Raw genomic sequence first — 27,841 nt, 5'->3', positions numbered from 1 at the left:
GATAGATAGATAGATAGATAGATAGATAGATAGATAGATAGATAGATAGATAGATAGATAGATAGATAGAATCCGCAAGAAAACTGGAAGAAAAAAAAACCGATACAGCGTGGATGTTTGCCTTAAGTCCACCGTATAGAGGGGTCTCACGTGCTGTTTCCGAAATATCGCCACTCCATCTTGAATGGACATATGTTCAGTGTCTCGTTGTGACACAAACACTGACCACATACACAGCCAGCGTAGCCGTCCTATACACATAACACAATGCAGCTTCTCCATTCATCGGAGTCTCTACACACACATCAAGAGAGCCAGAGAGAAGCTTCCGCCACGAGACGGTGGGAGGTGACACGTGGTAACCAGATCCAGCCAATCAGGAGTAAGTGCGCATTGCGATCCTGTGCAGACGGATTGTTTTATTAAAGGGTTGGTAGTGATCAATGAGCGAGTGGAGCTGTCCACGGTGCTGAAACTTAGACCTGATGGACAGACTTTCAGCACCGCGGACAGCTCCGGTCTTATCTTTCTCAAACTGACATCTGAACGGTTACATGTAAATAAAATAATAACAATCATCACATATTTAAGCCCCAAAATGCCGGAGCCGTTTTAACTGTGACACTCTATTGTCTACTCTACGGCTTTATGAATGAGAGATAGATAGACATTCAGAGGCAACTTAAAGACTCTACTGCAACTGAAGCAGAGACATGTTTGTGGGCAAACTGTGAGCTTCAACTAAAACCCCACAACAAATACAAAAACATATCTCCAATATAGCCTAAGAGCCCTAAGACTAAATTTGTTGCTGCTGCATCTCCGGGACGTGTGGATGATTGGGTTTCAGGCTTTAGTTTATGTCTGCACAGCTGCTCAGTCTCGAGCAGTTGGCTGTATTTCCTCAGGGCGATATAACTCTTCTTCTCCATTAATAACGAAGCCACCACCGGTCACATCAATTCTGTGGCTGCAAGCCCTGGCCATGTAGGTGCTGCTACAGGCCTGCACGATCACATGATGCTCAGGCCAATGAGCTGAATGAAATCAGTATCTTGTAAATCAGCGGTGGCAGCCAGCGACGTGAGTTTCGTGGGAAGTCGATAAATGGGAAATCAGCCAGGGATTTATGAAAAGAGTGTTTTGTACAGAAATCAAAACGCATCTGTGTGCGTGGCTGTGTCCTCCAGTGCAGGGGTGTATTAATAAAATTGTATAAATGTTGTTAAGTAGCACTAAAGAGGGAACCACGTCTTACATGTGTTTTAGAGCGTCCTTTTTATACTCTGTGTGGCTGTATTTTCAGAAGGGGAAAAAAGTTTGATGAACGTGTTAAACAGTTGGTGCTTGGTGAAACAGTTTGTAAAAGTTCAGGTTTTGCTAAATCTTCAAACAAAAAAAGCAATATATCTGTAGTTTGTGTTAGTGCTGAGTTAATAAGGCTGGGCTTCACATCCCATTGTTGCAACCTTTTCATGACGTATAACCAGTTGTTTTGGTCCCCGCTGCCCAATCGGAGGCTCCGCTCACATTCTACCGGAGCCGAAATGGGTCTATTCATGCAGCGGCTCTGTCCTCCCGTAAGTACCATAACGCCCTTCGTCGGGTGCTCTGTGGTACCCGACTGCTGCTTTAAACAGCAGCACTGACATGGAAACCCCATTGCAGCTGCAGAACGATTTCTTTCCAGAGCAGCAGTTCCAGCACTGTAAGTACCAGCACTACTGCGGGCGGGAGGATCGGCTCAGCAAGCAGCACGACCAATGCTGCACCTGCAATAACTGCACCTGTGATGCGAGAAAAAGCCTCGTCTTTCGCGGGACGTCGCCGACCACTGTGGGAACTTTAAGGACACCTTCTGAAACGTCTTCGAGACAAGGTTGTCAGTACAGCGTCTGCGAGTTCACACCCTCTAGTCATGGTAGTTCATCTAGACATCATCATCTTCACCATCAGCAGCAGCAGCCTCAGCAGCAGCAGCCTCAGCAGCAGCAGCAGCAGCAGCAGCAGCATTGCCGCGATCGGCAGCGGGGCAGCCTGGGCAGCAGCCACAAAGACAGTAACTCCTACAATGAAATAGCTATGAGCAGCTGCAGATACAACGGCGGCGTAATGCGGCCGCTGAGCAACTTGAGCTCGTCCCGCAGAAACATACACGAGTTTGATTCAGAGTCCCAGCCTTTGCAGCCCATCTCAGCCGCAGATGCGTCGGACACTTTAGTATCTAAGCCGGAGAATAATTCAACCACCCTGATGCCTTACGCATCGGGAGACGGAGGGGGAGGCTGCAGCCACAGCGGTGGCAAATCGGGTAAAAAGAAGAACCAGAACATTGGGGAAAAGCTCGGACATAGAAGGGCCTTATTTGAGAAAAGGAAGCGGCTCAGCGACTATGCTTTAATCTTTGGGATGTTTGGGATCGTTGTTATGGTAATAGAGACTGAACTCTCATGGGGAGCCTATGGAAAGGTGCGTATTAACTCCCAGACCGTGCCGTGCAGTCCCATGCAGAACAGAGTTAATTTAGTGACTTGTGACGGACTCAGCGAGCATTTTAAATTAAAAACTTCCCCCACAAGTGACAAAGAAAATCAGTCAGTGTAGTCTAAGAGGTTGGGATCGCTGAAAAGTGTCCCATGCAGTCACACGGTCTTGTCACATGCAGGCCAGAAGGCCCACGGCTGTCCAACCATGAAGGGGAACCCCATAGTACCAGAACAGATCACATGTCAGCGTTTGTAGCAGTGCACCTTAACAAGCCAAATGATTACATTACCTGTGTATGTCACTATGGTGCCTGTCTTTGTTCTTCACCATTTGTTTTTCTGTGTAAGATGTGATTTCTGTCATGATGTTGTTTGGCTTTAGTGTTGTTGCTCTTTTCCAGGAGTCCCTGTATTCATTAGCTCTAAAATGCCTGATAAGCCTTTCTACAATCATTCTCCTGGGGCTGATTATCATATACCATGCAAGAGAGATACAGGTAATGTTGAAAGACTTTTATTGCTATTTTCATACTGTTTATGAGTCAAAGTTAATGTATTATTCTACTAAAAGTGCACTTTAAAGGCTGTCACAGAGTGGATATAAACTAACATGACATCAAAAATACTTACAAAGAAAGCCACTTACTCTAAAAGCAGGTAAATATCAGTCTTGAACTGTGCATTTCTTGGGTAAGTTTTGTCCAAAGAAGGTTTAAACACTTTTTTTTATTTCCATAGAGCTATTATAGATTTATGATTTTTCTTTCTTTTTTTATTTTTATAACAGATCATTAAAAAATAATGTATATAAACGCCAGAAATTGCATAAATGACAGCTTAGAACTGAATACAGGCACCATTATCTTGTCTTTAAATACTTTCTTACCGCTTCACTATGTTTTGTTTTGTTTTTTTTTATGAGATTTAGGGACTCCTCACAGGCTTTCATTTGATGGATATAGATTGTCCACTTCCCCTGAGATCTACCTACACTTGGACAATTTTATGACCTTGCCTCAGAGCTTTGTTGCATTACACTTACAGTTCCCTCTGCGCTCCAGTCTTTGTTGAACAGCCACAAAATTAGTGCTGTCACTTTCTGCAGAGGCGTGGATATGTGTTGCCAGAAGTCTTTTGTGTATCTGCAACCTTTTTCCTATTTTTAATTAAATCAACTTAAAAGGAAAACTTCAGTTGAAAGAAAACACTGCTCAAGCATTTTCTGGTTTCTTGAATGACGACATGTTTAATCATGGTAATGGTTCCATCCTTTCCTTTTAAACAAGTGGTATGCCTTTAGGAATATTGTGCATGCCGATCCTGCTGTTGCATCTGCTCGTTTTTCTTCACCCGACATAGACTTAAATTCAAGATGTGAAGCAGAAAAAAAATGCATTTGGACAAAGCACAACAGGGCTTTATCTTTTGCAGCAAAAGTTAGATTAGCCACAGTATATTCATCAGCCGTGTTGGTAAATTTGGTGCTACATCAGTCATTGACACAACCCAACAGTTAAATGTGTCACCCCCTTCAAATGTCTCATTGTAAACCTTTCTTTATCAGGAATGATAGAAATGCACAGACATCAGGACCATATTTCAGTGCATAACAGAAGCGTTTTCATTTCAGTCGTTTTTAATAAATGAGAATGCACATTGTAAGTTTGCATAGAGTATGGTATTTATTCTTCCTCAACCTCCATACCTTTTTATTCTAATTCTATCTAAATTAATCAGTTCATGATCTATGTTTTTCTGCCTTGTTTGTGCAAATTCTTTACGCTAAATAATGTAATCATTTTGTTGGGGTTAATATATTGCAAAGGTGCATCCCTCATCACAGCAGGTTTCTATTTAGTGAGTTTTATAACAGATTGTGTTAAATCAGCAGCAATACATTTCTGGTCCCTGCTCACCTTAAACCACTTAAAAGCTGAAGCCCTGAACTCCACGTTTCCTTGTCACTAATGATCACACTGGACCTAATTTTCTAACATGTTTTTCTATAATGATACTGCAGCATAGCAGCAGTGATAAATATGGTACAGATTGCCAGTTTTACAAGCCACTAGCAGCACTTGAGTCCTCTGTTTTAACCATTAAAAACAGCTGTAAAGCAGCATTTTTTTTCCTTCGTTGCAAGCAAACTGAGATGTTAATTTCAGCTCTAAAACAAGCTCTCATTTCAACGCTTTTAATTGTCAGTAGCTGCACATTTATCCCACAGGAAAGCTGTTGAGGCAGCTTTGATCCACGCTCCTGTGACAGTCACGTCAATATCCAAAACATTGTTCAACCCAGATAGCTCTGGCTTCGCAATAAGATGTTTCCGTCTTTGCTGACCCAGAAAAATTTATTAAGGCATTTATTTGCTACAGAGTTGATTACAGTAATGCACTTTTCACCACACATCCACTCTCTTAGATTTACGCACAGTATAGTCAAAGTGGATACAAACATGAATCAGAAAACATCATCACTTCACTGCAGTCTTACTTACTCCACATAGCTCTGAATGCGTAAGTTGATTATGAGGGCCTTCTTCTAATCTATTAAATCATTGTTGGAACAAACTTTCAACAACTTCCTGGAAGTTGGCTGTGCTTTACTATTTAAAAAGTGTTTATACTTCAACTTTCACCGTACCAGCTGCTCCTTTCCTTCTCTCAGGGCCTTTTGTGCCTGTTTTTGTTCATCTGTCAAAACTTGCTTCCTGCACACTGACATATGTGCACACAAACACACACGTAAGCTCACACAGGCAATTTAAGACTCTATCTTGCTAATGCAACACACACACACACACACACACACACCTACACACACACACACACACACACACACACACACACACACACACACTTTTCTCATTTTATCTGTGCTTCTGTTCACTGCTGAATACAGGCTTTTTATGACAAGCACATATGATCAAACATAAATGAAAAGACAATGGTTTTACGTCACGAAGGTCAAACAGAGGCTTGTTTAAAAATATCCCCAGAACAAAGTAAAATTTAGCGAATTCCTCAAAAATCATTTAGCATTTATCTGATGCAAGATGAAATCAAAGCTTAAATTAAACCCCCAAATAGAGATTATGACTTAATACTCAATATATCTCCAAAGATTTGTTGCTTAATTGATTAAAAATAGCAAAACAGCTATTATGATTATCAGTTCATGTAATTTTAGAGTCAAATTGTCAACATTTTACAGGCTGTAGCTTTTTAATTGTGAGGATTTGATGTTTTTGTTCATCATATATGGCAGTAAAGTGAATTTCTCTGGGAAATGGTTTGCTAATCTGAGTTAACTGGCAGATGTACTTATAGATCATATTATTTATATTACCAGAACTGACTAACTGATTTATGTGTAAGATTATCACTACTTCTGTTAGTGGAAGACAGAAGAGCCACTTACCTGGCAGTGTAATATGAACCTGAAATTCTGGCTTCAATTTCTGCAATTTTATCAGAGAAAATTGGTTTTCTTAATATGTGTTTTAATACCCTCAGGTGAAACAACAGTATTAACAATCCAATTTCCCATCTATGATTCCCATCTATCTATGATATTATGATGCAATATCTCTGGTTTGTTCACTTTTTGGAGGCTCTATATGAGCTCATATTGCTTGTAATATTAGCTGAGTCCTTTTTCTAAAACTGCACTTTTCCATTTGGGGAAATTTAGCTCCTGCAGGGAAATAGATTATGCATGCACATCCATGTGTACTCACAGATGCCTGTCAGATGTAGAAGCATAAGTCACCATGATGAAATATTTCCCCACCACTTCCAGCCCCTTAAAACTGATTTACTTGTCAAAATGGGTAAAGATGGTGCCCTCTCATTTTTATGGAATTTAACAACAGGAAGTTTTTCTCCTCAGAGTGACTGAACATTCATAAGGTCAGGTCAGACAGGAGAGGTGTTGGACACCAGCTGTCATCTGAATTGTTTGGGGATACATCTGCTGCATCTCAGTGGCACTGACGGGCGACCTGCAGAGTCAAGCACATTAACAGGAGTGGACAATACACCCTTATATTTGTTCCAGCATCTACAATTAGGAGAAATATTATCAGTGTTGTATCATCCTTTGCACATACTGATGCTGAGCCCTTTTCTTTTTCTCCTTGAAATGTTATCGGCCTGATTCAGTCACACTTGTGTCTTTTGTTGACAGCTGGCGATCCGCCTGAGGAATTTTTAGACTTTTTAGTTTAGCTGAGTTTGCTGTGCTGGCAGATAGCGACTTATTGTACAGTTTGAGTTGAAATGGTAAGGTTAGAGTCTGTGGCATCTCACTGACTTTGATTTGTCATTGTCAAAGTCTGATATGAGCCATGAACTGGGAGTATCTCGCTAAGATCGTTGATGAGTTCACCATATTTCCTTGCAGACACAAACTGACATTTTGAAAGTTTTCTCTTCCTCTGACATCAAACGCTCTTTGCCGAGGGGCATTTGTGTTAAGGCCATTGCTATGTTGCTGTACCTTGTGATGACAGTTCTGCTGAGTTTCTTAAACTAATGCAAAATGCTGTGGGGGCTGTTCTGTCTTTGATGTGTACTTTTGTGATAAAAGTCAGCGCTGATGTTTCACAGTCACACAGAATTAAATTTTACAATCTGCGGAAAAGATAAAATAACAACACATCGTGCAAACTGTGCCAGCAAATCCTGCCAAAGCCAAACTTGGCCGTTCTTGTCAAACTGCCCCTGGGTGGTGCGTATGTGTCAGAGATATGGTGTAACTGCAGGAGACACTCTGCATTTCTCACAGTGAAATCTGTCCTCTACCTGAGACTCCAGACTGGAGTCAGATAACCACCACTGGCTGGTGACCTCGTGGCTTTCACTGAACATACAGACTTCCAAGGGCGAGTTGAGAATCCTAAAGATTATTTATTGATGGCATTTACTGAATTGTTCCCAGCGAGTGATTTTAAACATGCAAACAATTTTAGATTATTAATGGGAGCAACTTGGCTGCAACAGCAACGCTCTTAAGAAAAAAAAGATTTATACAGGCTTTTACTTTGGCTCAGAGAGGTTTGACTTTGCTTGAATAGAAGGGTGTATATGCAAATGTGAGACTTAATTTCTGAAACAAAAGCAAACTGAATGTACAGCAGCTTCAGATTTACTCAGCAAAGTGGCCTCTTAGTGGCTCACTTTGATATCATAAATAAAGCATTGCATTAATGTCTAATTGGGCTGAACCTCTCAACCTAATTCACTAATGAGATTTCATTCTCAGTGACAAGATATATGTTCCCATCTCTGCATTACACAGATTAAATATTGAGCTGGACTCCATTAGTTATATTGAGCATAGTGAAACCAGTAACCAACCCAGCTTGCATCACAGGTGAGCGTTTCTTTACTCTATAGATGTAGGACTGCAGCAGGTAGGGATGTGCTTAATGAAACCATCTCGGTATTATCTCGGCTGTATTGTTTCTGACCCTGACATGAATGAAACTTTCCCATAGTGAGCAGAGGGCATGCACTCATAGTGATTAGACAGTGTTTTGAATCCATCAGACAACAAGCAGAATGCCGGAGAGCAGCAGGATTGGCCTCATTTAAAGACGGTCACTGCTCTCTCAGATTGTAAAATCAGACAGCTTAGTGTGGGATTTGAGTAGAGTATATGAATATAGTAGTGAGGGCTTATTAGACTTTAATGCTACAAGAGGGAGGATATTTTTGGACAGTGAAGGCTTTAAAAAAAAGGCTGTGTAATGATTGCTTTGTGTTTGTAGGATTAGGTAACTGTGGTCCTGTATAGAAGTAGAGTCCATTTGATTCCAGTTTTTTGCAGAAGTGTTTTATGTTTTTTTCTAATTTATATACAATAGGAAGTGAAGTGAGATGCTCTTGAATGTTGTATCATAAGGTGACACTTATATAAATAAAAGTGAAGGAAAATACAGAAACTCAGAGTGGTAGAAGTATACTTGTGATCCAAACATAAAATAAAATGTAAAATATACAGGGTGGGGAAGCAAAATTTACAATATTTTGAGGCAGGGATTGAAAGACAGTGTATGACCAATTAGTTTATTGAAAGTCATGAGAATTTATTTGCCACAAGAAAACTGACATAATAGAAAATGTTTTTATTCTATGTGTCCTCCTTCTTTCTCAATAACTGCCTTCACACGCTTCCTGAAACTTGCGCAAGTGTTCCTCAAATATTCGGGTGACAACTTCTCCCATTCTTCTTTAATAGTATCTTCCAGACTTTCTCGTAATAGTTTTGCTCATAGTCATTCTCTTCTTTACATTATAAACAGTCTTTATGGACACTCCAACTATTTTTGAAATCTCCTTTGGTGTGACGAGTGCATTCAGCAAATCACACACTCTTTGACGTTTGCTTTCCAGATTACTCATATGGGCAAAAGTTTCTGAAAAGGTATGGATAATAGTGCTAGGTATGATTATGACATCAATATATGTTTGGTTTCAAAACAACTGATGTAGTGCCTGCTGAGAAAAAACAACTAAATGTTCATTGTAAATTTTGCTTCCCCACCCTGTAATATTAACAAATATACTACAACCTTATATATACCATTTCTGCATTCGAATAAGTAAAATGACTTGTTGTACACTGACTTGATATCAGATGTTTTTACAACATTCAAGTTATGGAGAAATTTATTTGATTTAAAAGCCTTTAATAACACCACATCACCTTTTCAGGGGAAGAAACAAAATATTGCTTTTGACAGTACTTTAGGTAATACGACTTGTGTCAATTCTATTAACACAAAATTTTGTTATGTCAATATATATCAGTAAATTAGGATCAGAATAATAAAACTCAGGGGAGCTAGACATAAATAAGTTTTAAAAAATTGCATTACACCTCAAATTTAAAAATTCATGGGTTAAAATGAGCTGTCAAATGTAATGTGGTGAAAACAACTGGTGTTTTGTTTTTGGTTTTTTTTAGGCCAATGTGGATACATTTAGGGGATTTTTGCCCAGGTTTTGGAAATACGCCATACGTAATGTGTGTGTTGCATGAGGAGAGAAATTTTGGTGTTGAATTTATAAATTGTAATGTCGTATGCTTAGCTAAAATTTCCGTAAATAAAAACAGCATCTCAAAACTTTGGCAATTAAACCTAAAAATCTATAGGTGATTACTTTGTTAAAGTTGCTGAAGGTGAAACCAGAGGAGGAAAATGGTGAAAAATACTAGAACACAGCTATCTCCTATTTGTCCAAATCTAAAAAGAGAAAATATGAGTGTAGATGACCTGGTTTCACACTGCTTTCCCACAGAGAAGAGCAGTAGAGTCGTGTCTGAGGAAATGTCAACAGTAATCAGTAATTACAGCTGTCAATCACATACTAAACCCCCCGTATACATCTGTGATTAGGTAAAGTCAGTGTCACAGGGTCGATTTTCTACAACAGAAGTGGAGAGAACTGTTGATTTCTGTCAGACCAGTTAAGTTACAACATCTTGGAAGGTAATTATAGAACTTCTACCCATGACACCAAAAAAAAAACATCAAGTAGTGCAGCTTTAAGTGCAAAAAATATGAAGTTTTTTAAAAGTAATTTTGGTGAATGAACTCATCAGCAGTGCACTCTCAGCTATAATGTTGCATCATATTAGTCTGTCACCAACATACTTGAATTGCTTCTGCTGGCAACATATTTCCCCAATTTTCCTCACTTTTTGGATGAATTGTGTGTGTAATTCATTTTCATACTACTGTGGGGACCTTTAGCAAAAAAGCATCAAAACAACCTATCATAAACATGCAAAAAATAATTACAGAAACATTTTATCCCTCATTAATTGTACATCTCTTACATCTTAAAATGATGATTGCTTGGCTTTCTTACAGATGCTCAAAGGTTTTGAAATTGTTTCTAGTTGTGTTTACTTTAATTAAAAATTAAACTTGTTATGTGAGCAGCTTAAATTATTTGTCGACCGTCTGTAATTAATTTAAAACAGTGAGTGATCAGGTCATTATTTTCATGTCTTCTCTCTGTCTCTTATTTTGATATATTTTCAGACACACTTTAAGGATTTCCCAATGCGGATATAGCTTTTTCCACCTCTCTGTCATAAACTGCTGGTTCTGCTTCCTTCATGGAATATTTGATGCTTGGAGTTAAAGGGCTCTTGCGTATTGTGTTTCAGGTCATCCATTACCATAATTGCTTTTACCCACAAGTAGGCTTTCCTTATGCAACCTGGGTTTAAATGTTTAATTACACTGTTTTGAAGCAACAAACTTTGTAAAAGCTTTTGACATGATGGTTTTATTGGTCTGAATGTAAAAGAAAACGCAGCGTGTGTTGTGTGCAAACAATAGATTCAGCTGTTTTCATAGTCTAATTCTGTAAATAAGAAACCGTACCATAATGGAGTCACAGCTTGTGTTTCAGTGTCTACATTACACTCACTTGGAAAGCCGAACAAGACGAGCTGTGGTTAGAGTTACACACTTCTCTGACAGATGTCAGTTTGTTAAAAGAGCTCAGTGTCATTCATTTGATATGAACAACTGCCTCTTAAAATTTAATTGATGTGTTTTCTGTGTCTGGTGCAACTTTGATTGTGGCTTTTAAATAAATATAAATGAGCAGGGCCAGTTTTGTTCAGGGACATGTGTTTGCTGTGTTTGTTATTTGCTGTAATGTGCCAGCTTGTTGACAGTTGATATTTCTTGTACAGTAGCTGTTAGACGCAGCAGTGGCTCACAAACAAGCCACAGTATAATGAGCATGTTGTGTTTGCTGCTGTTGTGGGTTCACTGGATTTGTGTACTAAAGTAATGCTGCCGTTTGTAGTGTCAGAGTGCGTGTGATGCTGTCAAACTCTAGCATGTGGAGCATTCATGTATGTCTGCAAAGCAAAGGGGCAGCACAAGTTATTGATTTTTGTATCCTTTGTCCTTGAGTCAAACATGTTGAATAGGAGCTTTTTTTTCCAACATGAAAAATATGACTATTTCAGCAGTTCAATTTTATGTTACATATCAGTACTAAATTTACAATCTGGGTCACTGATCCCATTAGCCCTCAAGAATTGGACCACTTTTTTACTTCTATAATGAGAAATACCCATTTAAAGTAAATGGAAATTGGTTGGCAAGCAGCCACATTGTGATGTATGCATCCAGTGTGTGTGGAATATTATGAGTATCCTAATTCTTGTTGAGTTATCTCATTGTAAAACTGGTGTTTTGACTGATCAAGTATTTTTAGATTCACACACAGCTCAATGCTACAAGCTTTTCTTCATTTTTTTTCATTCAGGGCTAAATGCAGACAAGCTTTTTGGGAATAAAAGAAAGTGACAAAATTACAACTCCACACTTTTAAGCATTAAAGATAAGCTGAGCTTAAAGATGACTTGACCTGCGCAAAATTCTGCTCCCATGAGATGCTATGCAGAAACACTGCATATGCATAAATTCATTTTAATACCTGAGTATGTGCCGGACATCTTGTAATTCAATGCCATGCATATTAAGGATGTTTCCTGCAAAATGTAATCATGTGCGGTTTTTTTCATTCCTTTCAAAGGCTTCTGCTCTCATGGCAAAAACAGGCTGATAGGAAACCTCGCTTGTATTTGCTGACAGCAATGTTTTGTGAAATATCTACTGCCAGTTGTGACGGCCTGTGCACAGGCAGAAGACCTTGAGGTGATTGAGTGGAAAGAGCTTGAGCTGCTGTGGAGGGATATCAGTGTGGCGTGTCAAAGAGAGAAATTATTTGACAAATGCAGGAGACTCTAATGCAGCTTGATGGTATTTAATCTGTATCTCACACCAGCCCATATAAAACTCAGTGAGAGGACTGAGATTAAGATCGTGTATCTACAGCTATAGGTGTGATCAGGGATTGCAGAAAGTGATTCGATGGTGGCAGTCATGGTCACTGGTGGTTCAGGGTGAAAGCACTGAGCAGTGAATCTGTCCTGGGCTGAAGATGAGTGTGTATTGGCTTGAAAGTGATGAAGAGGAGAAGAGGAAGCAGCAGCAGAGGTGATTGTACGTGAGGAAAGGACCTGTGCATAATAGAAGATCAGGTGGAGAAGAGTGATGAGGGATGCTGAGATCCACCCACACTGAGGTCCCCAGTGAAATGGGACGCCTTCTGGTTGGGGTGGCCAGGCAATCAGAACCTATGCTAATGTGAAGACGGCAGATGTTCTCATCAGTCCAGTGCTTTGAAGTTGAAAATGCTTACTGCACACTGTTAGAGCAACACTTAGGAAGGTCCTGTTTTTATTTATAGGGGAGGGTAGTGGGAGAGGAGAGGACTTACATGGGGAAGCACTGAGTGATTTGTAAGCACACATGAGAAAAAAGCACTAATATTAGTAAAAACAATTACAGTACTTTGACGTCAATGCCTGCTGAATTATGTTTTTTGAGGATTTTGAAAGAATAGAGTATTGGACTTGTCTAAAGGTAGAATATATTATTGAAATACTAAAATATCCACATACAACTAAGCAAATTTTATTGACTTCTATCATTAACATTACTTAAAATGTTTCCTACAATGTTCAAATACAAAGAAATACATCAGTTTATTCATGTAATATTTCCCAGTCTCACTAAGTTGCGTGTTTTTTTTGTTTTTTTTGTCAGATCTTTACAAATGTTAGTTGTGGCTACTTCAATAGAATCAATAAATCTCCATCACCAAACATAATATGAATGACACTTTAAAGCATTATCACATTTGAAAGCATGATGTGATTTTTAAAAAAAACAGATCAGCAGTCATGGTGAAAACTATATTGATGGAGAATCCCTCACAACAAAAAATATGCACCCGCATTCAATATCAGCCTTTATTGTAGAAGTATACTTAATGAATGATTTCAATAAGCAGAGATTTTGTTTTTTTTTTTAAGTCTTTACAGTATTTTAATATGAAAATCAACAGATAAAAAAGATTAATTCTTCATAAGATTACAGAGTTACTAGTGCAAAAGTATTAAAACAAACATGAACAAAACAAGTGGTTTCCTGCAGAATTTATGCAACTTCTTCAAACTTATCAAATACCATCAAGGAGTTTGGTCATCTTAAGTCAACAGATCATTTTTTAATGTAGTTGACCATTTATTATTTTTACTTTTAATGCTTCCTATATCCCAGTTTAGTTCAAACCCATAACCCACCTCTGCTGGTTTATAACAGTCTGTGATCAAATGAGTTTTTTAACCCAGCCTTTTTTGTAATGTACACACTGCATCTGAGTGACATTCCTTTTATTTTTAATATTAGCCTTTATTATTTGTTATGTTTCACTGCATTTCTTTCAAATGTTGTTGTGGGCACCATTACTTAGATCAATTTAATTCAGGTCAGTCCATATATCATTTGTAGTAAATGGGCAACAATATAGAACAAATAACTGCTTAGGTCTTTAGAAATGTGGCCTAAAATGTGACTAAATGACTTGAGGCTATTTGTGACTTACTGTTTAATAGAGTTTAATGATTTCCTGTAGCTTTCTGTGTCACTATGATGGAAATGTTAGCTGGCATTTACCGTCCATCAGCCTCACTCTGCACTTTCTTTGCAGTTATTTATGGTGGACAACGCAGCTGACGACTGGAGGATAGCCATGACATATGAGCGCATCTTCTTCATCTGCCTGGAGATCCTGGTCTGCGCCATCCACCCCATCCCAGGGAATTACACCTTCACCTGGACAGCACGCCTGGCCTACTCCTACGTGCCATCCAAGACGGATGCGGATGTGGACATCATCCTGTCCATCCCCATGTTTCTGCGGCTGTACCTCATTGCTCGTGTCATGCTGCTGCACAGCAAGCTCTTCACAGATGCCTCATCTCGAAGTATTGGTGCACTCAACAAGATTAACTTTAACACACGCTTTGTGATGAAGACACTCATGACCATCTGTCCCGGCACTGTGCTGCTGGTCTTCACCATCTCGCTGTGGATCATCGCTGCATGGACTGTGAGAGCTTGCGAGAGGTGCCTGGATCTGTTTCTCACGCTATCCTGCGCTGTTCTGCATGAAACATAGATAAGGCATAAAAATAGATGATGTATACATTTCTCAGCTGGTTCTGTGTGAAGCCAATGATTTAGATCTGATATAAGAAAACAGTACTCCTTCAATATCATAACATGTAACATATAATAGTATGCATCTTCTTTTTTTCTTATTCAAATTGGATGCAGTCATTTGAAACTGCTGGAATGCAGTCTATGAAGCTCAGGGAAACTATTTCATTTATTATTTATTACAGGTACCATGACAACCAGGACATAACCAGCAACTTTCTAGGAGCCATGTGGTTGATCTCAATCACGTTTCTTACCATTGGATATGGGGATATGGTCCCAAACACATACTGTGGGAAAGGAGTCTGTCTCCTAACTGGCATTATGGTGAGAAAAATCACAGAAAAGCAGACTGAGCGATTAATGTTCATCTATACTTGTCAGTATTAGTGAAACTGATAGGTATCCTTAGTATTTTTGTGAAAGTTATGAAACATTTGCTAAATTGTACTGTAAATGAGAAAACTAGGGATGCACTGATAAATTCTGAGCAAATATTGATACCAATATTTACAATATGGCCAAATTTGTTTTGTTTTGTATTAATTTCTCCATTTGTGCTTGGGAAACAAAGAGATCATCAGTACACACATATATGCAGACACCAGTGTTCATCCAATATATCGGCACATGCTTCGAAAAAGTTCAAGATTCAGATGTTAAAATATTTGTGCTGGTTACTTAACAGGGTGCTGGCTGCACTGCCTTGGTGGTGGCTGTGGTGGCAAAAAAACTGGAATTAACCAAAGCTGAAAAACATGTCCACAATTTTATGATGGACACCCAGCTAACAAAAAGAGTAAGCGAAAACTGAGTTATCTTGACATCACGATATCATCTGCAATCAGTGTCTGTTTCTTCTGAATAAATATTTCCTCATGTTGCACTCTAGGTGAAAAATACAGCTGCGAATGTTCTCAGGGAGACGTGGCTCATCTATAAAAACACCAAACTGGTGAGGAAGATGGACCACGCCAGAGTCAGGAAGCACCAGAGAAAATTTCTCCAAGCCATTCACCAGTAGGTACCCCTCTGAGCTCGCCGTTCATGTTGATCTAATGCCTTTCATCCAGCAGTGTATTTATCTAATGTACCTTTGCGACATGAACCTGAAATCTGAATTGTTTGACACCTGTAGCAAAAATATGTGCTGTATATATATTACTGAAGGATCCTGCACTTCTTATCCATGTTTCATCTGACTTGACTGATTTTAAATTTGCAGATTTGATGTGAAATGAGTCGACGTTCAGTAGATTCTGCATCAGTAAGAGTGGGAAAACTGCTGTCTCTGATACACTACTAAGTTTTTCAAACAGGTTTTGAATTAAGACACATTTTGATCTGTGCAAACTGACGTTTTTTTTGTAAATGAGAAATGGAAAACCACCAACAGGGTTTGTGTGGGAATAGTCTTCCAGCAGTTTCAGTGTCTCATTTTACTTTTAAATATTTGTACAGAAACATAGCAGTAAGATATTGATCTCTTTTGCTTTTTGCTGTCAGACTGACTGGTGTGTCTCTGTGCACTTTTAGCAGTGAGTCGGGTGTCAGACTGACCTCGGAGCCAACACATGTGGGTTTCTACTTTTCTAGTGGCTGGTCAGACATTTACCTGTCAGCTAGTCTTTTAGTGGGTCCCCGAGGACCCCTGAAGTGCTGACTAACTCCTAAACAATATTGATTTTAGCCTTACTTCGCTCTTGTTTTTCTTCAACTTACAGTGCCTACAAGCACATATTGTGTGTAGCTTTCTCAAACTGGCAATCAAACCAGGGTTTTATTGCAGTAGGATGTAAAGTGATTTATTCATAATGTAGATTTTTGGCTCCAGTAACTGTCCCCTGTTCATATGTTTGTTTGCTTTCTGTGGTTTTATGTATGTATTTGGGTCTTTGTGGTTTCCTGTGCGCAACGTTGCTTTGCTCATAAATCTTACATACATTTGTGTTTTAAAGACATTAGGATATTTAATTACAAGAAAAATAAATTCATGAACTGTCTGCAGCTGCTGCAACCCACATCCAGATTTTGGCCTTTTGTAATTTTTTTCATTGTGGCGTCATTATGTCCTTGCTGTCGTATTGAGGTGATTTGCAGTGGTGATGACAATGTCTCATGTCCGCCTTCTGTTCTCTAGGACAGCCTAATAATGGAAATCCCTTGGAGCTAAAGCTAAATCTATAAAGAACCAGATTTGGTGGGAAAAAGTCACGTCCAGCTCTGCATGCAAGGACAGCTCCTCAGCATGGTGTTGCCTCCTCCTGTCACACCTTCTTTTAGAATTCTGTTTTGTTCAAGAGGTTGTGTGATGGCAGACCTTGTTGTGGAGAGTTTCAAGTGTTGCCTGTAGCAGTGCACACCCTATGTGCAGGGTATGATGCTCAAACTCAAGTACAGGAAAGTAAATTGCTTGAGAGGGAGCAGATCGTTTAAGGAGGTTTTAAAAAAGGCCTAAAGTCATCCTTGCCCTATGGAGAGGTGGTGACAAACACCAAATCAGATACACTGCGGCCTTTTCCTCAGGTCAAACTACATCAGCTGTAACATAAACAGCAAGATAGTGAGAAAAAACCCTCCCCGAAATACTCATCAGTCAGAGAGAGGGATGTGAGGTGTTAGCAGTTGCTAAATGGAGCTATAGTTGCTTTGAGGCGCTGTCAGTGCTGGTGAATGTATAGGGACTGCTCTCGGCTGAGTGACGTTAACAAGAAGGTTTTGTTTGTTTACTGTATTTCTGCTAACCAGTACAAGCAAGAGGGCATTACCTTAAGAAAGCAAGCATCATCTACAAGAAACAGCCCAGAAGCAGAAAGATAACATGTTTTTTGTTGCAAGAAAAAAGAATGAAAAATTGTTTGCTGCTGTTCAGAGTTGATGTGACAGTGTAGAGATGAGGGTTACAGCAGCCAGACTTGAGAAAACAGATTTCACCATCTGAATATGTTTATCTGATGTTGTAATAATTCATTTGTCTACTTCATGTTTCCTTTTTTTCCTGTTTGTGTCAACACAATGCAATAGAGCTCGAAAGTAAGTCTTCGCCTCATGTGTAGATAAAGACCTGTTGTGTGCATGCTAACGAGAGCTTGTCCTTGAACCCAATAATGTGACTAAAAATGACACTCCTTCATTTGATAAGTGAAATTCATGCCACAAAAAAATGTCGTAGCATGTAATGATTGATTTGTTTCAGGTGACACAATCATAATGTTCCCAGATTATTTCATTTAAGCAGCTACAATGGTCTTTATTTGATTTCTTCCCAGCAGAGTAGCATGTCAATTTAATAAACTGCACAATAGTCTCACATTTTCCCATTTAATGTCAACTCCTATACACCTCCAAGACCCAAGACTCCACAAACACCTTTTCTTTTTACACCTTGCTGTTGATTCATGCTACACATAATATAAACACACATAGATGCATCTTAAGTGAATTTCAATTATCAGTGATGGAGGGTTTTTTTCTTTCCATTTCTGCATGGATGTGATGAGAATCTGATCTTTAATCAGGAAGCCACTGATTAAACTCCAGCCAACTGTGCTTTCACGTACCGAAGGATGACGACTAGAGCAGCAAAGTATTTAATTTATAGTATCCCTCGAGTCATGTTGTACCACTTAGCAGTCACACTCATACTGATCGGGGCTCAGGGTCATCTTTCGGCGTGTGGAACCATTGTTACGCCTGTTACAACATTTGCAGTCATATTTCCTTCATTTCTCTGTTGGATGACACAGTAGCAAAGACGCCGATCCAGTGTTATCATTGCTGGTAAACAGCATAATAACCAGGACATGCAGCTGTCATGCATCTCTGCGCTAAGAAGAATTAATTAGCAGATAAAGCTGCTTTGGAATACTCCCCAGGTTGCTTGGATGGTGTACTTATCTTTCTACATGCAGGATGTTGTTTATATGCCACCAGTGTTTTTTTTTTTAAGTATTCAGATCACTTAAGTCAAAATATCCATACAGCAATGGTTCAGTTTTTTGGTGAGATAGTAGATGAATTATTGAAATGAAACCGTGTGAGAGGTTTAGTGGGAAAAATCACTATTTTGTGAGCTGTTAACAATGCATAGACAAGTTAAATGTGAGATGACTACAGAAGACAAAAAGTGTTGAAACCGCTGGCGTAATTTTACACAATGTGTTGTATTTTCCAAGTTTGTTATAATGTCCATTGTGTCAAATCTTCATCTGAAAAATAACTAAGACTGTCAGACCAATGAAGTAGGTTAAAAAGTATGATATTTACATCTCAGATTTAGGGGAATGGAAGGATAAAATGGAAACACACAAGAACCTCAAATTTCAGTGAAACTACATAACTAATTCCACCAATGTATGCATGTGTCTTACAGTATGTTGCAGGTTGTAAAAGCTGTCAAGCCAAATGTATCCATATAGCTTGTCTCTTTGGGAATGCTGTGCCCCTTTAGCCACAAGGTTGAAGTGGAAATGATAGCGAGAAGCAGGACAGTGAGTGCTTGTTAGTTCGGAGATCACTGGATGAAAGAATCAGGAAAATGACCTCAGAGGAAGGTCAGGGTGAAGCCTCTGAGCAATCCTGTTTGTGCCTGAGTGGCCGTAACTGTGACTGGCAATGTGAAGCTGCCAGCAGGGACAGAAAAACGACAGGCATTTCTCTCCACAATGAGGTAAACAGAGGTCACGACAAAGAAAGCAACTCATGAGGGTACAAAAAATAAAATAAATGTGGTGCAGCACTAACTCAGATTGCCTTAACAGATTTAGTGAGGTATAATTAAATGCCTAGTCTAGCTTTTTTCCGCTGATGAACAGTGAGCAAATAGAGTGGCCATTGAAAAGGAGAACTGCCCATGAGGAGTGATTGACTGAGGGAATAGGACACTTTGAATATTAAAGACAAGGTATGTAGGCTTTCTCAGCCTGACCTTATGCTGCCCAGTACTTCGACCCCCTCTGTCAGCTATTGGTCATCCAACTGTGAAATGCATTATTCTAACAGGGCTTACATCAACTGCAAAGTCATTTAACACTTAATACCTATTACCTTTCATTACATTAGATTTAGACTGCCTCCTTTTTTCCCTTTTATGTTGTCACTTAATAAAAGAGCTACTTTGCAATAGTATTTTGTACTTGTCTTTAGTGATCTGCTCTGTATGAAGCATTTCGGTCCTCAGCTATCAGGACATTTTCTCCTGCCTGTAGTTTCCTTTAGTGACTCCTGTGGCACCCTCTGTTGGTCTAACCCGTCATCTTCGTTCCACATCTGCCTGTCCTCAGGAAAAGAAAACTGATCCTGCATTGCATGAAAAAGGGTGCATCTCAGCTGCTAATTAGCAGATTCCCCTAAAGGCCTGTTAAATCCTCTACCAGCCTTCGCTACTGTTTGCTTTCAATTCATGCGGCCTTCATGTCTCAGTAAGATACAGAGGATATTTGTTCAATCAAAATCTGTTAACGGTTTCCAACTTGATATCACAAGCTCATCCTGTGTATTGTGCTCAGAGTAATTTAGCATGCGTGGGTGATTTCAGGAGAAATAACACTCCTTAATATCTTGAAACCACATGCGGTCCACACTCTACAATACTGCACAGTTGCTGTTTTTAAGCCCCCTGAGCGCAAGAGGAAAAACAAGCTATAGAAGCCTAATTAAACGCAAGATGTGAATTATTTAAGTCTATTCAGTATAGTGGGAAAGGTAAATTTTTGCATACAAAAGTAGTAAGATATTTGACTGATAAAAAGTGGGAAAAAAATCACATATTCCTACATATTTTTTTCTTATACCATTTTTTTATGCCCATTCACAATGCTTTATTACCAAGAATATAACGCAAACAGTACAATGGGTTTATTTTGCAATTTTAAAAAGAAAACTTCCACATTCAAGCAGACAACAAATGTTAAAAGTTTAAACATTAGAGCTTTATTTTTGCATATAACACTATTGAAAACTGGCGTTTGCGCTATCTAAATAATTTATAAATTAAGAAAAATAGCTTAATGTAACCAAAAGAAAAAAACTTAAGATATGTTGAACAGTGTATGCAACAGTGGGCTTTTCGATGCTTTAAAATACGATATGCCATTTACTAAGACTTGATTAATGTTGTTTTCACTGCATAAATGCTCTGATACGAGTCCTCCTCATTCCTTTAGTGTGGTTTTATGTATTGGTTGAGTAGGACGTAGAGCTGGTCTCATTCTCCTCAGTGGCAGCTCTCCCCCTCTGTGGTCTCCTTTCCACTTGCATGCAGCTCAACCAAACAGACTGACCCTTGCGATCCCTGCATTCTCTACACACATCCTGTGCATGTCCTAGGAGTGCTCTCCATGTGTATGCCTTGTGTGTGCACAAATTCAATGATAAACTCTGATAGCGTTAATTTATTGGGTTCTGAATGGTCTTGTGTTCAGATTGAGAAGTGTTAAAATGGAGCAACGCAAGCTGAATGACCAAGCAAACTCACTAGTGGACCTTGCTAAGGTAAGCTAGAGTTTACTGCTGCATTGTGCATTAGGACAGACAACTATCTTAATAAGTGTCTTTCCTTTGTGTGACTGAATTCAATGCATGCTACTTCACTTGCTGAATTCATTGTGTTTTCTAATATAATCAAAGTCTACAGGTGTCAAATAAACAGACAGGCTTTTCACATGGTGGTAAAAAAATGAATCGTTTTGATAATTCTGGTTGTCTTCTTTACAGTCTAAATTTCCCCAGGACATGTTCTACTGCAAATTACTAAATGAGAGCAGAAGGAAAACCTTTTGTGAATGCAGAAATCCAATACTGATTTTCACTTTATGTATTCTCTGATGTTTGTCTCCAGATGCACTAAACAGAAGTTGACAAACCTTAGGGAAAGACCAGGCAGTGCGCCAGCCTGACACAGCAGAAACAGTAACCTGGGAAGGGAGACACACTGTGATCTGATGATTCAGCCAGAAGTAAGGGCAGGGAAAGAGAGCAGAGAAAAGGCTTTGACATTCAGAAGTAACCCCAGTCACAGTGGATTCAGGCCAGCATGTCATGAAAGGTATTAGTTAATATTGCCCAATCACCTCATGCTGTAAAACAGCAGCAAGAGCTGGATGTGACATTGGATAAGATGGCTTAGTTTAACTCAGCTGCCTCCTTAATCGTTGTTGTAGGACTCTGATGCCATAAGAGGGCAGTGTTAGCCCAGTCATTTCTTTGTGCTTCCAGTGGGAAAAAGGAGCTAAATAGAACTGAACCTATCATTGGTTCAGTTGGCAGCTGCACTGCCACTGCAGTGCCATGTGAAATTCCTCAGATCACAATGTGTCTGCTTAGTCACACGGTCGAATGTAGCAAATATTATTCTTTTATTTAATGTGACAGAAGTGTATATAGAGGTCAATGTCTGTGTTTTTCCACAGCATTTCCTCCATTCATGCCATTCAGGCTGAATTATACATCAAGCTGTTCTTCTTCCCCTTTTTCTCTCTCTTTCTTTGGTCCAGAAATGGTTTCATAGTGTCTGTTTATTATCGATATTTTATGCCTGTCAGTGTTTTGTTACTATTTCATGCTCTTTTTATGATATTCAATTCCTTCACAGTTAACAAGTCCTATTTTCCGAATTTGTTCCATTTTATGTCATCATTATTTGTTGTTTCTATTAATGATATACTGGCAAAATGCACAATTAATTCACATGTAAGCCTGTACATGAGTTGATTACATTTTAATGAGGGAAGATGCTGTTGTTTTAAAGCTGTGTATTAGGTATTTACTCCGTACTTCATGCAGCCAAGCTGCATCCACTATTTAGACTCTAAGGTCATGTCCTATATTTTCCAGGGGTAGTCTGGATGTTTTAGCAACTTTGGAGAAGTTAAAAATTTAGAATAACCACAGCATTTTTACACCCACTTTTTCTCCCAGTAGGATTTAATATTTCACTGCGGTAGTATTGGCAGCATGGAGCAGGCTTTGAAAATGCATTTGGACTTTCATATTCAGTAAAACTTGTCTGATATTTTACTTTGAAGTCAAGTTTTCTTTGAAGTTTACTGAAAATACGAGAAGAAAGTTCACATACAGTAAATGTCATTTTATTCAGTTCTGTTTGTTTATAAGCAGTTGTTAATTTCTCATATGAACTTACTCCTAAAAACATCTTGACTTGAATAATATAAATAATTTCAAACTATTTTAAATAAATGAAAATACTATTGATGATTTATTGATTTTTTTTTTCAGAGGGGGACTATTATTTGAATATGCATTTTTTGTTTTGTTTTGCTTGTTTCTTTGTATATACAGATACATGTATACAAAGACAGTAATCAGATATCATTCTTAATATTTAAAAAGAAAAAAATCCAAGTGATATAATTCATCAAACTTTTAAGATCAAGAAGAAAAATTAAATTGATACAAATGTAAAATTGTTTTAAGTTGACAAGTTGAGGTGCATGAAACCCAATGTTAATCTTTTAATCTTTTTCAATTACAGACCTTTTTTTTTTTTTTAAATTTTTTTCCAGTAACAATAACATGTATGTAGACTGTTAGAATGGAGGAAGATTGTTCTATAAAATGATTCTTTACATTGGAAAAAAAGGGAGGAAATCTAACAATGTAAGACTAAACATACAATAAGTAAGAATTAATGTCTGAAGAACATCTGGAAAGTGCAAGTTCTAAGTGAGATGTGTATATTTACACATTGTTTTTCAGATCTTGTAATTGTTCACATTAACAACTTATAGAAGTTCGTAAATTATGATGTGAGTTCACTAAAAACATTGCTCAGACCCTGACTCTAGCTTCAACATAATCAGTGTCATCTTTAGAAAATGTTGAATTGTGTTGGAAAATAGAGGTCAAACGATAATGGAATTTTAAATCCTGATGTAATACCAACAAAATGGTTGTAGCCAATTAATCAGCTGATATCACCCTGTTAGAAATGACTGTTTTTGACTTTATTAGAAACTGGATAACTGCTGAACAGCCAGGTTAAAGCAATAAATACCTAAATAACTAAATCTAAGTAAGAAGTCAAATCTGGAATTGAACATCAAATTTAGGATTGAAAATCTGTGTAATTTTTGTTAGCCATTATTTTCCCTCAAAGTCAGTCTTTTCCATTGTGAAGCCTAATATTATTCAACAGCCACTATCAGAGCCAAGTTATACCAGTACTGATAGTTTATAAAACATCCAGTCTGCTCCGAGTAAGCTGATTAATCACTCTATCACAACTGGGAAGTCTTTAGATTATAAGCAGGTTATGGGGTTATATTAGTATTCATAATTTAACACAGAGACAAAGCCCTGTCAACACAAGCACTGTGTGTCAGTGCTTCTTTAGTCCTCGCTGACTCATATAAACAGTCCATCTCATCCTTCCCGCCTCACATCAGAGCAGGACAAGGTAAGTGATGGATGGCTCTGCCTCCAGGCTGCCAGGGATTATTAGTCCTCAGTTGAATAATACCTCAGAAGCCGCCCTCCAGCAGCATCACTCCCACTCCTCATCCCAAAGTGACATGGATTGCTCAGTGTGTTGCTGAAGACTAGATCTCTGGAGTAAAAAACAGCAAAAATGCAGTACATTTTCAGAGGCTTGTGAGAACACAGAGAGCAACATCCAAGTCAGCAGCACCTTTTCTGTCTCATCAAGGTCATCGGCTCATCTCTGATATGCACAGAAACATGAGCTCCAGTAAACTGTTTATGTGAAGTCTGCCCTTCTAACACTGTTTTTATAGAAAATCTACCTTTTCAAGGTTGTAGGTGTTATTCACAGAAACTTATACAGGTTGTGATTTAATGCTGCTGCTCATAAATGCATGCATTAGCTTTTTACTTACTTACATGTGAAAAGTTTCACTAACACAAAATGCTGGTATTGAAAAATGTACATGACATGTGCTTTTTTCTTGCAAGAATATACTACAAATAAACAGAGCAATCATTTATGTCTGTGTTCACTGACACAGTAGGACACACAATTTACTTTTACTGTTGTTTAACATGATAACTTGCATTCTCTTTGTTCATTGATCAGCTGTCTCTGTGCTGAAAACTATTTGTGACTTTATTTGATGATGAAGCATTTTCTGTAAATATGATATACTTTTGATTTCCTATTATTTTATAGCAGGCATACAATCTGCTCCAAATGTGCAGAGTGAATGCCATTCTTTTCCTTTTCAGTTGGGTCTGAAACCCAAAGCCTTTTAACTGCACATATGTATTTAAATAGTCATTGTTTTAATCAGTTTTCCTGTGTGTAAAGACTGCATATTTATTTGACAACTGCCGTCATTTTGGTAAATGATAATGCTAAGTTTGCTTCCTCTCACCTGTTCCAGACTCAGAACATCATGTATGACATGATATCAGACTTGAATGAAAGAGGAGAGGACATGGAGAAGAGGATTGCCCTGTTGGAGACAAAGCTGGAGACTCTACTGACTAACTTGCAGGCTCTGCCAGGACTCATCAGCCAGGTCATCAGCCAGCAGCACAGGGACTTCCTGGAGGTGCAGCTCCAGCCTTATGATAAACACAGCCCTGAGCGCTCACAGTCAGTGTCCCGACGGCGGTCGTCCTCCACAGCACCACCCACCTCCTCTGAGAGCAGCTAGAGTCCACGGGGAATGCCTCCACTGAAGACTTTTGCCATCATATGGCCAAGTTGCATTTATCGTAAAGCCTTATGGTTTCAATAAGTATTATCCAAATTCTGATGACAGAATCCAAGATACTGGGGACAATACATTTTAACAGATAACTTCATGCTGTTATTTGTTTTTTATTACCTCAAAATATGTTGTTATCCTTGCTCTGGTGATATGACCACAAATAATGGCGCTTCCCTCAGTAAAAACTAAAAGGCCTATCGATGGGGCTGTGATAAGAACTCTTCTCCATCTCTATGCAGAGGTAGCCAGTTTTAGGTGGCAAGGTTACCAAGTGTGAAACTATTGCACTAAAATAGTGCTTCTGACAGACTTTTGTGCTTCTGCTGGCTTGATTCAGTTGCTGTGTTCCTCAAACAAACTGAGAAACTACTGAGAAATCAGTCAGGGAGCATGACAGTGATATTGATGTAAAGCATTGTGTTTGATGGACTGGAGTGAACTGACAGCAGAAGGCAGATTAAAATCGTTCCTTCACACTGTCACTCAGAGATAACTTTAAAAGCTTGAAATGAGGAAAAAAAGCATATATCTTTTAGGTTAGAAACAGCATCAACTATAGCGGTTTTCTTTTGCAGAGTGCCCCTGTAGAATGACTATTTTTGGGGCAATATTGCAAATAATTTAATCCTCTAGTCAAAATGAATGCATCAGAATCTGTACTTGCACTTACTTTTTAATCAATGCACTTCAATGCTGACTGACGTATGATATAAAGATGCGTTGCTCATTAAAAGAAGAACATTTGAGATGTTTGGGCATGGGTTTATTATTGTCAATTCTCAAGTTGTGGCTAGTGTTGATGAATCGAGTAAAAGCCCTTTTTCTTTTTTTACAAAGAAGCATTAACTTACCTCTTCCGGTCTGCAGATATCTATCTACTAATCACAAACTCAGTAATGTTGTCCCCCTTGTCTCTCTGTGTCTTAGCTCCCGTCCTTGTCCTCCTGTGCTATTTATGCTTGCTGTCACTTCAGCTGGGCAACAATGAATGCAGAAAAACAACTCACTGAAACAATACCTATCTTTTAAAAAGAAATTGCCTATTTTTATATATTTTGATGAGGACAAGCACACCTCTTACAACTAAACAAACAACAACTGGGTCTGTAAATGGACAGATTCAGCATATCTAGCATATGGCTTGAGTTTTTTTTTTTTTTGACTGGAGTTAAGACACTTAAAGTTGTGCATTAAGTTCTTCCCTGAACTTAATTGTTGGATTCAGTGATTGCATTAAACTTCAGATTGCATTTATTTCTACAGTAGATGACTTAACTGGAAAAAGGATATTCAAGAACAGAACTGCTAAATCTACCTATAGTGACTGGCATGTATTAAGTTTTATGGTAAAAAAAAAAAAAAAAAAAAAAAAAAAAAAAGAATTAAAATGTTATACTTTGATTCAACTATCCTTCTTGGCCTTTTACACAGTCTATCACTATGTCAGCTGTGTGAAACGCCCCCTTGTGGCCAACATACTCACCAGGCATTAATATTCACCCCATGGACTTAGGTGGTAATAGTCTTTGCCAGGTTCACAGAGCGTAACATGGGTCCAAGAAGATAAGGTGGTCACTCATCAAATCAGCAGCACTGATCTTGTTCAATCAGCCAACTATTTTCCAATAAATCAGAAGGTTGGAGTCAGAAAATGACAAATGTTCAGTCCACAAACTTCAACAACATAGAAACCAATGGGAGATTATACTGTATGCGACATAAATAATAAACAATTAAACAATACAAATATACACTTTGACAGGTCTTGGTGCTTTTTGTTTTTTGTATCACACAGAAATGAAGTACAAATTAATAATATGGTGGACCTATTAATATATATAACATCTTGGATTTGAGGATCTCAAAAAGAGAATAAACATCATACATCTTCATTAAAGAGATAGATGTTGTCATGCACATTTAGTGGATGTAAACTAAAATTATTCTTTCAAATTTAATGGCAAAAGAAGCATGTTAAAATATGTTTTGTGTTTAAGAGTGTCCCTGTAAACTGAGGAGTAATTTCGTAAACATACAAGTAATTTATAGTCAAACTTACTTTTCAGTTCCTTCTGGTTTCATTTCATTTTTTATTAATGTAGGAACATTTTTGGATTTGTCACATTAAGAAAACAAGACAAATAGAACACTTGTCTGTGCAAATTTCCTTTTTTTTTTTTTTGTTTTTTTTTTAACTTCCAGAAACAACACTGAACATGTATCCAAACAAAATCAATTCAAACATTATTTGTGGAAAAAAACTGCATCTAGGCTTGTAAAAATAACAAAACATGCAATGTTTTCGGAGGCAAAGAAGATAAGTTTAGATTAATTTTAAGGAAGAGAGCAAATATCAGTATTTAGTGGAATAACCCTAATTTACAGTCCCACCTCTCATGTGTCTTATGCTCCCAACTAGTCTTTTATATTACTTTTTGGCGTTTTACATGTATCCTAGCGAAGAAAAAACCAAACCGAGGTATGGCTTGCAGCAGGTTGGATGTTCGACGGACATTCAAAAGCCATCGCCTTAGGGACTATCAATAAATTAC

General features: G+C 38.3%; 1 protein-coding gene across 3 annotated transcripts; it reads left to right on the top strand.

The window, feature by feature from the left end:
- The first annotated feature begins 1,557 nt into the window (after positions 1–1,557).
- Positions 1,558–26,677, top strand: kcnn2 (potassium calcium-activated channel subfamily N member 2). Of its 3 annotated transcripts, none has more exons than XM_030150641.1 (9): positions 1,558–2,469; positions 2,891–2,983; positions 14,087–14,505; positions 14,784–14,925; positions 15,287–15,397; positions 15,491–15,618; positions 17,623–17,631; positions 21,021–21,090; positions 24,957–26,677. In XM_030150641.1, the coding sequence occupies exons 1-9, from the start codon at positions 1,651–1,653 to the stop codon at positions 25,230–25,232; spliced, it is 2,067 nt and encodes a 688-aa protein (XP_030006501.1). In that variant the 5' UTR covers positions 1,558–1,650; the 3' UTR covers positions 25,233–26,677. The 3 variants fall into 3 exon arrangements, with proteins under 3 accessions (XP_030006501.1, XP_030006500.1, XP_030006502.1); XM_030150640.1 differs by having other exon boundaries at positions 2,888–2,983; XM_030150642.1 differs by lacking the exons at positions 17,623–17,631; positions 21,021–21,090 and having other exon boundaries at positions 2,888–2,983; positions 24,957–25,098.
- Positions 26,678–27,841: the final 1,164 nt, after the last annotated feature.

The sequence above is a fragment of the Sphaeramia orbicularis genome, chromosome 12 (assembly GCF_902148855.1).
Source record: "Sphaeramia orbicularis chromosome 12, fSphaOr1.1, whole genome shotgun sequence".
NCBI classification, from domain to species: domain Eukaryota; kingdom Metazoa; phylum Chordata; class Actinopteri; order Kurtiformes; family Apogonidae; genus Sphaeramia; species Sphaeramia orbicularis.
The sequence above is the reverse complement of the archived record's forward strand: the minus strand, read 5'-3'. Positions and strand labels throughout refer to the sequence as shown.